This window comes from Mesoplodon bidens, assembly GCF_964165515.1.
Source record: "Mesoplodon bidens genome assembly, chromosome: 6".
Taxonomy (NCBI): domain Eukaryota; kingdom Metazoa; phylum Chordata; class Mammalia; order Artiodactyla; family Ziphiidae; genus Mesoplodon; species Mesoplodon bidens.
The window spans coordinates 83774294-83787076 of record NC_138162.1 but is presented as its reverse complement, the minus strand read 5'-3'; the positions used below and the strand labels follow the sequence as shown (position 1 = coordinate 83787076).

Below are 12783 nucleotides of genomic sequence, written 5' to 3'. Positions count from 1 at the left end.
AAAAAGGAGTGGCGGAGGGAGTTTCCACAGTTTTTCCTTAAATGCTAGTTCAGTTTTTGAACAATCTTTTCTGTCAAAACATTCTTTATTAGGTACTATCAGGGAGCCCCACATCAAGCCATACACAGCTTGCTTTGTGGTGTGGATTCGCTTCTCCCCATGGATAGCTCAGGCACTCCTGGTGGAAACCCTCTAGTTGTGTTCTTTTAAGAAAGGGAGAACAATCCATTTCCTGAGCAGCAATCCCTTTTAAACAACTTCTGCATTTTACTGTTCCCTCTTTTGTCTTGGTCTTTTCTGAATCTCATATCTAATCTTTTTTAATGTTTCTGGGGCTCTCACCTGCATTTATTTTTGCCACTCACCACTGTGTCATTGCAGACAGTTTGGACAGCTTGCCCTGGATGTGTTGGAGAAGGCATTCAAACAGAATGAAAGAATGGCCATGAAACTGTTGACCTATGAACTCAAGAACTGGAGCAATTCTACCTGTTTAAAACTGGCTGTTTCTGGAGGGTTGAGGCCCTTTGTTTCACATACTTGTACCCAAATGCTACTGACAGATATGTGGATGGGGCGTCTGAAAATGAGGAAAAACTCATGGTTAAAGGTATATTTACTTGCTTTATAGAGTTTAACGTTAGTTTAGTCTACACTCTTGAGGTCTATACTCTTGAGTTCATTTTTCCCTTGCTCCAGAAGATTACCTTCAGGAAAACTAGTTAATATCTTTGATTCTCACAGATGAACTGAGATCTTCACAGTGGAACCTCTGACAATTACATTATCTCCCACTACCACAGTCTCTTTTAAAAAATGGACATAATTGTGCCAGCTCCATCCATCACAAAGGCATACTCATGAGAAGCTGGTTAGAAGAAGTTAAAAGCATGTACAAACATAAACAAGATTTCGTTATTAGTAAACACCATTGCCTCTGATAATTATAACAGAAGTAAATGAGACTTCTTAGTGAAAATTTTCTCAGCTTAAAAATACTAACTCATGATAAACTAAATAAAATTAGCAATTTCTGTTGTGTTCATCTAATGTGATGTTTCAGGAAATAAATGGATATTTTATAAAGCTGCCCTCAAACACATTTGTTCACACCACTAACTATCTCCAAATTTTTCTATTCCATTATGGTTTAGCCTCATCTTTCACCTTGAATTATCAAGAGTAATTTAGTTAATTATTAAAGGCATTTAATTTTTGACATCAAACCTAAGCCTAAAAAGCTCTAGGTTATGGTCATGCTTAAGAATTACATAGCTTATGAAACAGAAAAAAAGGGGATGAAGCATGATCATTAAGAGCTACACAAGGTTATAATTTATATTTTAATTTTATTCTTCTTAGAGCTCTTAAAAGTATGATGTGTCCCAAATAGAATGACTGTTTTTTTTAATGATTTTGTTTGTTTGTTTGTTTGTTTGTTTTTTGTGGTACACGGGCCTCTCACTATTGTAGCCTCTCCCGTTGCGGAGCACAGGCTCCGGACGCGCAGGCTCAGCGGCCATGGCTCACGGGCCCAGCCGCTCCGCGGCATGTGGGATCTTCCCGGACCGGGGCATGAACCCACGTCCCCTTCATCGGCAGGCGGATTCTCAACCACTGTGCCACCAGGGAAGCCCAGAATGACTGTTTTTAAAAACATTTTTTTTGGTGGGCAAACTATAGAAAACATAAACAAATAAAAGATATGACATAAAATATATAAAAGAGCTTGTACATTTTAATTCCACTAATGAGATTGTGGAAACAAGAGAAATGTCAACCAGAAATTATTTCACATAGATTCCTCTTTAACAAAATATTGGAGAAACAACAATTGTTTCTAGAAGAAGTTCTTTGATCTATTTCGATTTCAGCCTTGGAAATGATGAAGCAGAGATGTAAATGGGTCCACTTCTAGCTACACAAGTGCTGGCAATAACTCTTTTTAAATGTGCAGAGAGTGAGATGGGGGTATAGATAGCTGGGATTTTGAGGAATAATTTTCTCCATGGTTCTGTCCTGTACATACTTTAGTTGAATAGAAATCCTTGTTACTGAGAACTTAATAACTTTTTGCTCCTCGTATACTTTATTTTTATATCAACAAAGAGGCTTAATTGAAGCAAGACTAAATGTTTTTGCCCCCAAACATAGTGAGTAAACAAAGAAGACTGATTAGCTACTTAAAATCTTTGAGTTGCAGTAGACCATATTGCTCTCCATGCCTGGATTCTAATTCCTCAGTGCTTGGCTTGTGAGTTTTGGGAACACTTTTGCAAATGTAAAAGTCATGGTCAGACTAATTCCATGTGGATGAAGACTGGAGGAAGACCTTGTAGAGTTTTATGTGGAAGGGAAAACTCATTTAAATGCTTCTGGAGAACAGACTGACCTGTTCCTTGGAAATGGAATATTGTTTTCATTGAATACTGTTTCACAAGCCAGTTGTTCTGCAATGGTCAAGGGCAAAAGAATGTGGAGCCTTTTCAGGAAGTGGGTTAGGAATTAATTAGTGTAATATCATTGTGCCTTCAAACTATGGTGTTTCCAGACCTGGAAGATTGCATGTATTTTGGGTTCTACATCCGAAAAGAAAACAAACACACACACAAACCAATCCAATCAGACTGGGAAAAGTCCAGAGAACCTTCACAGGAAATCAAGCTTTAAAACAAAACAACAAATAGACATTTCTCCAAAGAAGATATACAGATTGCCAACAAACACATGAAAGAATGCTCAACATCATTAATCATTAGAGAAATGCAAATCAAAACTACAATGAGATATCATCTCACACTGGTCAGAATGGCCATCATCAAAAAATCTAGAAACAAATGCTGGAGAGGGTGTGGAGAAAAGAGAACCCTCTTGCACTGCTGGTGGGAATGTAAATTGATACAGCCACTATGGAGAACAGTATGGAGGTTCCTTAAAAAACTACAAATAGAACTACCATATGACCCAGCAATCCCACTACTGGGCATATACCCTGAGAAAACCATAATTCAAAAAGAGTCATGTACCAAAATGTTCACTGCAGCTGTATTTACAATAGCCAGGAGATGGAAGCAACCTAAGTGTCCATCATCGGATGAATGGATAAAGAAGATATGGCACATATATACAATGGAATATTACTCAGCCATAAAAAGAAACGAAATTGAGTTATTTGTAGTGAGGTGGATGGACCTAGAGTCTGTCATACAGAGTGAAGTAAGTCAGAAAGAGAAAAACAAATACTGTATACTAACACATATATATGGAATCCAAGAAAAAAAAAAACTCACGAAGAACCTAGGGGTAAGATGGGAATAAAGACCCAGACCTACTAGAGAATGGACTTGAGGATATGGGGAGGGGGAAGGGTAAGCTGTGACAAAGTGAGAGAGTGTCATGGACATATATACACTACCAAACGTAAAATAGATAGCTAGTGGGAAGCAGCCGCATAGCACAAGGAGATCAGCTCGGTGCTTTGTGACCACCTAGACGGGTGGGATAGGGAGGGTGGGAGGGAGGGAGATGCAAGAGGGAAGAGATATGGGAACATATGTATATGTATAACTGATTCACTTTGTTATAAAGCAGAAACTAACACACCATTGTAAAGCAATTATACTCCAATAAAGATGTTATAAAAAAACAAAACAACAAAAGGTCATTTCAGCATAAAAAAAATGAAGTCAACAAGGACATGACTTTAATTTCTTTAATCATGAGTGGCATATAGTCTGGATTAATCTTACCTTTATTCACTGAATCCCAGAATACTAGGCCTAATTTTAGCTTAAAAGAGATAATGTTCACCAAGATGATTGTCACAATATTTAGTAAATCTTCTAAACTCTTTACCCTGAAAGGCCAATACAAGTTGAACATAAAAATTCTTTCGAATAGACTATAAATAAATTCATGAATGTGAGCAATAGAATGAAAAAATTATGGATTCTAGATTTCTATCTGTTGGGTTTTACTGGCAGAGAAAATATATGTGTGATGGGAGATGCATCTAACAGAAGGTGACTTGGTATGTTTTTATATTCTTGATTTTATAATATGAATAAATTTTCATGTGTTTTATATGATAGTAACTACTTAGTGGCTTTAAAGAATTATTCAAGCAATATGCTCATTGAAAAAGAATACTTCTCACTGCCATGCCTCTGGGTATTATAACGTATAACAGTGTGGTATATGTATTTTAAACTTTCAAATGCATATATGTATATGCATCATATTTTTTAATTTTTAATTTTTTAAAATGGGATTACACTGTGCATATTATTTTATGACTTGCTCTTTTTAGACTTAACAATGTAACTTTCATTATATTCAGAATTGCTTTTGTCTTTTCAATGATTCATAGTACAGTTGTCTCTCAATATCCACAAGGGATTGGTTCCAGGACCCCTCAGGATACCAAAATCCATGGATGCTCAAATCCCTTATATAAAATGGTGTAGTATTTACATATAACTTTTGCATCTAGATTACTTATACTATCTAATACAATATAAATGCTATGTAAGTAGGTGCCAATGATTGGGAAATTCATGTTTGCTTTTTGGAACTGTCTGGAATTTTTTTTTAATCCACACCTGGTTGCGTCTGTGGATGCGAAACCCACGGATATGAAGGGCTGACTGTATTCCACTGTTAGGTTGTCTCACATCAGCTCTCTCTCTATAGATGGACATTCAGGTTGACACTAATTTTTTGCTATTACAAATAGCCATGCCAAGAACATCACTATCTACACATGCTTGGATTCATGAGTATTTCTGAGGGAGACACTTCTAGAATTGGAATTCTCAAGTCGGAAAGTATGTATACAATCAGGATATCCACTGAATTGGGGATGGATCTGACATTTTATATACACCCAAATCTTAACTTTATTTGGATCATACTTGTGCTTTGTATAACCCTCACTACTTACTTTGTTTTCTTTTCTTTTAAAGATCATCATCAGTATTCTTTTCCCACCCACCATTTTGACATTGGAATTTAAAAGCAAAGCAGAGATGTCACATGTTCCCCAGTCCCAGGACTCCCAGTTTACGTGGTATAACGATGACCAGAATGGCAGCGCTCCCAAAGAAAGTGCTTGTCTGGTTAGTGCAATATCATAATGAACTAGGTTTTCATGGCATTGACTGCACGCAAACATACACAGACACAAAGCTTATTTATTTAACGATCTTAATCATATTATAGTAAGGTCAGGTATAGCGTGTATGATGGTTCTAATTAACCCCCATATATTATTAAGCAAAATATCCTATTTCTGCCCAAATCAAAGACTTTATTATGTCTTGAAAGCTGCTTAACTTTTCATTTTCCTTTGTGACTAGTGGAATAAATAGACTTACTGTTTCTCTAAAGCTACAATAAGGGATGCCTCATATCCTTAAAAATCTTTATTTAAAAAGATGCTGGTTTAAAATGTGCATTGATCTTCACTGTTTCACGCCATAGTTTTTTCATTTATTATATCCAATGAGTTTGAATAGTTTTACTTGAGTTCCTAGATGTATAGTCTTTCATGGGCAACTTGAGCTGCTTCTATTGCAACCCATCTTCACTGGAGAGTCTCCAATATGCTGTCTGGGCATATATTTCTTGAATTTTATGATTCAACTTGGATCACTGCTGATAAAGTTGTCATTTACTGTGAGATGTAGTAAACATCTTTTTGGTACTTAATACTTCAGTGAGGCATCTTTAGCTATCATCTTGTCTGATGTGCTTTTGTACTTATGAGGTATTTGTCATAATATTAAAAACATATCTGATAAATGTTAAATGAAAAATAATTATAATTAGTTTGTATGGCTGGCATCTGCTGTGATTGGTTGAGCCTTTATTCTGATTGGTTAATGCCAGAACAGTTAACCAGATCAGTTGTTAAATATTTTTACTATCATGCCTGTTTGGGTATATGTGTGTTCCTCTCCTCCCCTCCCCTCCCCTCCCCTCCCCTCTCCTTCCCACTTTTCTAAGCCTGATAGTTCCATTTGGGGTTCTCAGAGTCCAAGATGGCAGGTACATTCTAAACTCAATAGAGTGTGTGAGTTCTCCTTTGCAAAGCTGGGTTAGTCAAGTTGTCATAATTGTGATTGTACTGGTTAGATTATGTGGTTACTAAGTTTAGACCATTTCAATTTTTTTTTTTAAGGAAAGAGAAGAAATGTGCTTGCCTAACCCCATTAGAAATAGAAGGCAATCATTATATGTGAGACATTCACATATATATGTTTGCCTTTATACTACTTCAGTGTTCACATTAAGTTTAATTAGCTTGTTGAAGCAAACAATGAAGGAAACTGTTTATCATCTGTCTACAAACAAATATGTAAATATGTTGGCACTTGGTTGCAAGTAGTGCTTTGGAAGTGGATGTAACTTCACTTTTGGCTCTTAGAGGTTTCATAGAAAGATAAGCTTTCACTGAAACTGAAGGCATTGCAGATAGCTGGAGCATTCCACTAAGCAGTTCTTCTTAAAGTGGAGACTCTTAGGGAAAGAACTCCTTCCTTGAATGGCAATTAAATGTGCTCTTAACATTCAAAAATGATAGTAAGCCCTCACAGTTCCCTGAAAAATTAAATTTTGTCTGTAATATAGTGGTTCTCTTACAGCAATTGCTCACCTGGTGGTTTGGACATGGCCACATCAATTAATAATTCAACGAATATCTAATAGCTACCTTCCATGAGCCAGACAAGTTCTGGGGGCATTTCATTAACTAAGGCAGATGCGGCCCATGCTACTATGGAGCCTCTAATCAGACAGACTATCCATGATACCTCACCATTATTCAATTTAAAGCATTAATTGAAAAAGTGTTTCAAATCTGGTCTGTTATGAATGGATTATAATCATAGTAACAATGTTCTTTTATCTTTGAATTTAACTAAAGCAACAGTTTTGGATTATCTGCTTTGTGTTTAAAATTTTGTTAATCAGAGAATAAGGGGTAGAGGCAGCATTTGGTGGGACATACAAGTTTTCATAATGCTCATTAAGTATAATGTACTTGATTAGTTGAGGAACACAATTGGCATTATGTATTTTGGGGGAAAGCCGAAGACAGGAGGGACATAGATGCTCTTTTAGAGTGTCTTTGTGCTTTGTCGTCATGGTAATAGTGTGATAATAAATATGATGAAAGCACTGGTAATAGGAGAATGAAAGCCATTATTCTTTTTTAAAAATTATTTTTTATTTATTTAAAAATTTTATGATTATTTTATGTTCAGAAAGGTGGAATAGCAGAAGAAAAAAATGGAGGACAAAGACTTTGGAGTTTTCTTGTATGTATGCAGAGCTGATTATAATATGAGTAGGATTTTATTACAATTTATTTTTCTTGATGAAGGGCTTCAATAAATGCATCAAGTTTTCCTTGAGTTTCTCTAACTTTCTTGAGGTCCTCAGCCATTTGAACTTGTTTAGCAGTAAGCGATTTAACTTTCTTCTCGCTATCTTCAGCAAAATCTTCTAGTACCTCTTTGACATTTTTCTCTAATTGCCTGACTTCAGGGTTTCTAAGTTGCTGCACTAAAGTATTTGTGGTGACAGCAAGCATGCATTGTATTTGACAAAGTAGGACAACGTCATTGCATTCCTACTCAGAATCTACAAAATGCCATTGTTAGGAATGAAAGCCTCTTCAACAAAGGTTACAATGATTTAGAGCTGTTTTTAAGAAATGTCTTCTATAAACGTGGTGCCAAGTATCGTTAATCAAGCTCGGATCTACTTCTGCTCCTTGGGATTCAAGGTTCTTTTGGACTGTAGTTATCTCATCACTTCAAGATAAGCTGGGTGTTCCTCATTACATTTCAGCATCTTCTCCAGTTCATTCTTGGTTTCATTGTGAACACACTGTTCTTGGGTCTGATTCTTCCAATGTAACCACCTCTTTTCCCAATCTGGACCTTCCATATTTCAGTTGCATTTTCAGTATCCTTAAGATGAGCCCGAAGAACCTCTTCCATAAAATAAATAGCTGCATCTCACTGCTGTTTATCAGACATGGACTGGTCTTCTAAAGCATTGTGTTGAATAACCCTCAAGCTGTCCTCCGCAAAATGATTCCACTTCTGGTGTTTAATAGTTTCTTCCTTAACAGCCTCTTTAAGTTTATCAAATATGTTATCATGCTCTTTTCCTTTTGGTTCTGTCATGAAATGGGAAAATTCTTCCTGTAGGGTCTCCCAAGCAACCTCGATTGCTTTATTAAGAAGCGGTTTATCAATTCACTGTTTAAGCTTGATATCCACTGTAGTATTAAAAGTCCCTGAATTCATGGTCTGTGTAGCTGGAAGATGGATGTTTTCAATCACATGAGTTGATACTCTTTCCCATAAAGACTGCTGAACAATTTCCTCCCAATGTTTTGGTGTAACGTGGCTCAGACTGATAACTTCATTGAGGATTTCATTTTTAGTTTTTTCAAATAGTTTTTTCCGGTCAGGTTCTTGCAGGCGAGGATAGTTATTCTTCTACTCAGTTTCAAGGTTAAAATGTGTTGCTTTGAAACTATCAGCCTGTTGTTCAATTGACTCTCATACCATTTTCCAAAAGTCCAACACAACAAGGCTTCAATTTCTTGTAGTCATTTGGTGTGCCTTTAGCATGCTTGTCTTTAGGAGTTTTGAATTCCAAAAAAAATTCTTTTTTTAAAAAAAAAACCCAAACTTTATTTATTTATTTATGGCTGCATTGGGTCCTCGTTGCTGCACGCAGGCTTTCTCTAGTTGCAGTGAGCAAGGGCTACTCTTCGTTGCGGTGTGTGGGCTTCTCATTGCGGTGGCTTCTCGTGTTGTGGAGCACGGGCTCTAGGCCCGTGTTGTGGAGCACAGGCTTCAGAAGTTCAGGCGCACCAACTCAGTAGTTGTGGCTTGTGGGTTCCAGAGCACAGGCTCAGTACCTGTGCCGCACGGGCTTAGTTGCTCTGCGGCATGTGGGATCTTCCCAGACCAGGGCTGGAACCTGTGTCCCCTGCATTTGCAGGCGGATTCTTAACCACTGTGCCACCAGGGAAGCCCACATTTCCTGTTAAAAGATTAAAACCACACAGAAAAAAAAGAGATATCTCTCTTTCTTCTCTTTCATCATCCCTAAGTACCCTCTTCTTGAAAGCAATCAGGCTGCAAGTGCTTTTTTGTTTTCCTTTCTTTTCCTTTCTTTTTTCTCTCTTTCTAACAGCTCTTCTATGTAGACACCTCTGTAGTCACATTTATGCAACCACTTCCTTGTCACACAGATACTCATTTCTCACCACCTACAACTGTTAACACCTTTAGGCGGGCCCATAACTTTTGAGAAACTGATGGAAGATGCTTTCCCTAGAAAAATGCATGCACAACACAAATACTTGCATATAATTGCAGGAGGTTCAAGGAACTCCAGAAGCTCAGAGAGTCCGTGAGCTTCAGGTAAAACCTCTGTTATAAATGAGTGGAGAAGCTATCAAAGCCAGAATCCTCAAACTAACACTATGCCTGACTTCCCTATAATTTGGGAAAGATGTTTCAGCATTATGTGTCTATTTTGTCCTCCTGTATTATGGACATAATTCTATTCTCTGTTATTGATTTCACAAGGATTTTATTAATATCCTTAGGTTTCAAAATTACTGATAAAGGAGATTAAAAAGAACAGGAAGAGGGACCATTTTTAAATGCTTGGAACTACTCAGTTTGACTAGGTTTTCCTATGGGAGACTCAGCTTGCTTTTCAGAAATACCCTGTTCTCCTTACCCTGTCAAAGACTGATACAGTACATGTAGTTTTCCTTCCGTTCAAGTCTAAGATTGTAATTTGTCTGGTGGGTGCCCAGTTAATTTCTAATATTTTTATTATATTTATGTATTTATGAAATATATAATATTTTAGATACTTGTAAATGTCAGTATTTTAGTTACGCCTCTGACAATAAATGATTGTTTGCTCATTTTACAGAAAGAGTATGATTTGGAAAGTGGCCCCGATGAGAAACCAGATGAAAATCAGCACTTTGATTTAAATAGTGGGCCCCAAAGCCTCCCATGGACCAGGAAAGTCTATGAGTTCTACAGTGCTCCAATTGTCAAGTTTTGGTTTTATACGGTTGGTCTCATTTCAAAAATTATATATAGTATTCAGGATGATTAATTGCTAATGATAATGTTGATAATGATATGCCTGATTTACCAACTTGTAATAAAAATGTAAAAAGTGCACTTAAAAAAAAAGGGAGGAATGACAAAAGAGGTAGGGAAGAAGATTGGAGGGAAGTGAGAAAAGGTGAGAGCAGATCTCTCCTACTTTGGGAGTGAAGGCACAAGCATTCTTCGCTTTTTGAGTGCTTCCAGTTAACACAGCTGGGACTCAGAATCTGAAACTGTGTGGAACAATAGAATGAACAATATGGTTGTGGAATTAAGTGATGGGAGTGGATTCTTTTCCCATCTTCGGCAAAAAATCAGCAGTTGAATTGATTTTTTCTTTGTAGGAATAATGTGTCATATAGACCAAAAAATTCAAGTGTTTGTTTTTTGTCTTCAGTTGCAAATGCTTCTAAATATGTAGAGGACAAGAAAAATTTTAGAAGTTGAATTGTGTAAACAAATACTAAATCTATCATGGATGGGAGAGATACAGAGGAAACAACTAAATGTATTGAGTGCTTTTCACATTTATTTAACAGTATTTATTTTTCTAATGCTAACCTATAGTTAGTTAAGTTGCTCAAGATTGTATATTTCTAAAACATTTTGAAGTAATTACAAAAGGATATTTGTCTAAATGTGTTATATTTCAAAATATTTACTTGCCCAACCACACACTTACTTCATATACTTATTCAATAAGTACATAGCTCAGAATAACTTTTATCTGTTTTCAAAAATAAAATCTTCATTCAGATGATGAGATTTCACCATTTTTGTGAATATGGAAATACTGTATTTTCTGTATTTTGTGAATACAGAAAATCCTAGAGACTCTGATAGTAGCTTCGAGAGAATTTAACCATAGTCACATCACTGGGTAAAGAGTATTCAGCTATTTCTTTCCTTAGAAATTTCTAGCTTATGAACTCTTAGAGACAGTAGTAAAGCTAAGCAAATGGAACAACAACAACTACAAAAATAGCTAAGGATGGTGTTAGCAGTGCACACAGGCATTTTTAGTCATGGCTATTACATTGCTAGGTTATGGTACGTGTGCTTTATTGAAGCAGTGTCTTGTTATAAATGCTATGATGAAAAAGAAATGTAAACATTTTTGGATATCTTTTTGAGAATTGGAAAGAAAAAAAAGAAGAGTCAGAAGCAATACCACCAATATCTACAGTGTTTTAGTGCCTGGCCACCATAAAAACAATGAAAACAATGTAAAAAATGACTGCTTAATCATTTAAATTTATTTAAATTATGTTCCTAAGGGGTCATCAAATATATTAACCCTTGAAACATAGACCTAGAGAAGTACAGAATCAATAGAATTTACTTTAACTTTTTTATATGCTTCTCTACTAAGCTTCTTAACTCATAGGCAATGCTAATACCCATTATGCCTGCCTGAAGTATCACCTATTGTATATAATATCAAGTGGTGTAGTCAGAAGTGATTTCAGCCATTCTCTATGTAGAACTAAGCTTAGAAGAAGACCTATCAAACTTAGGTAGAGCTCAAAAAGATATGAGAAATAGGGATCCAGGTTAAAATAATATGATTCTTGTGAGAAGGAACACACACATAGGCACTTTTCTCTCTGTTGATCTGGGATTTTTAATACGTTAGCTAGCACTGTGCATTGTCTCTGAAGCTATTGAAAAGACTGCACCGTCTCATGCATTGTTGGTGATTGTGGAAACTGATAAAGCCTTTCTGGCAGGCAACTTAGCAATATGTGTCACAGTTTTAAATGTGTGTGTAGTTATTCTACTTCTGGGAATTGTGAGAAGATAAGAATGTTAGATAAGATCACAAAGCTATTAATCACTGTGTATCTGTGTGTACGTGTATACCGTGTATTAATTCTTTGAATAGACTGGAAATCTAGGTTTAATATACACAGTAATTAAACATACATTTTTTGAATGTCTATCATGTGTCAGGCTGAGTGCGTAAGTGCTGTAGATAAAAACGTCAACAGTCTTTAACTACAGAGACTCACAATTGGACAATACGTTTCCAGTAACCAGAATTTTTTTTTTAAGAAAAAAACAGAATCAAATTTTATTATATTTCTAGCATCCAGAGATAGCAATTCTTAACATCTGCTTTCAACTTTTTTCTATCCAAATATTTTCAAATTTTTTCACAAGTGAGATCATAGTGTACACAGCAGTTTTAAACCATTTTAACTTAACAGTTTATCACAAATGCTTAAAATTCACTAGAAGGATTATGCTTAATGTTTATAAATGTGTTTCTATCTTTTACATATCTGCATCTCATGGATGTGCAGTTTATGTAAAAATTCCCTTTTGTATCTTGTCTTCTTTCTCCTTCTATTATACAAATGTATACTTTTCTGGCTCTTTAACCTCCAGCCTTTAAGCTTTTTTTATTTCTGTTCTGCCACTTCCAAATGGAAAACTGTTTCCTCCTTTATCTGCTTATCTGGAAATGGTGTTCATCCTACAAGACTCAACTGATAAACCTCTTTCTCCAAGTCTCAAATCCAGCTTCATCCTCTGCATTCCTGTCATGCCTTTAGTAGACTTGCATTATGGAAGTTATCATACGCTGTATGCAGTGGCATCGGCCTGCGTCAGAGAT

General features: G+C 36.1%; 1 protein-coding gene across 1 annotated transcript in view; it reads left to right on the top strand.

The window, feature by feature from the left end:
• Nucleotides 1–12783, top strand: part of TRPM6 (transient receptor potential cation channel subfamily M member 6) — a 139678-nt gene that overhangs the window by 71386 nt on the left and 55509 nt on the right. Inside the window, 3 exon segments of the mRNA XM_081236652.1 lie at nt 382–610; nt 4965–5117; nt 9976–10122. Of these exon segments, the coding sequence (XP_081092778.1) occupies nt 382–610; nt 4965–5117; nt 9976–10122 (529 nt within the window).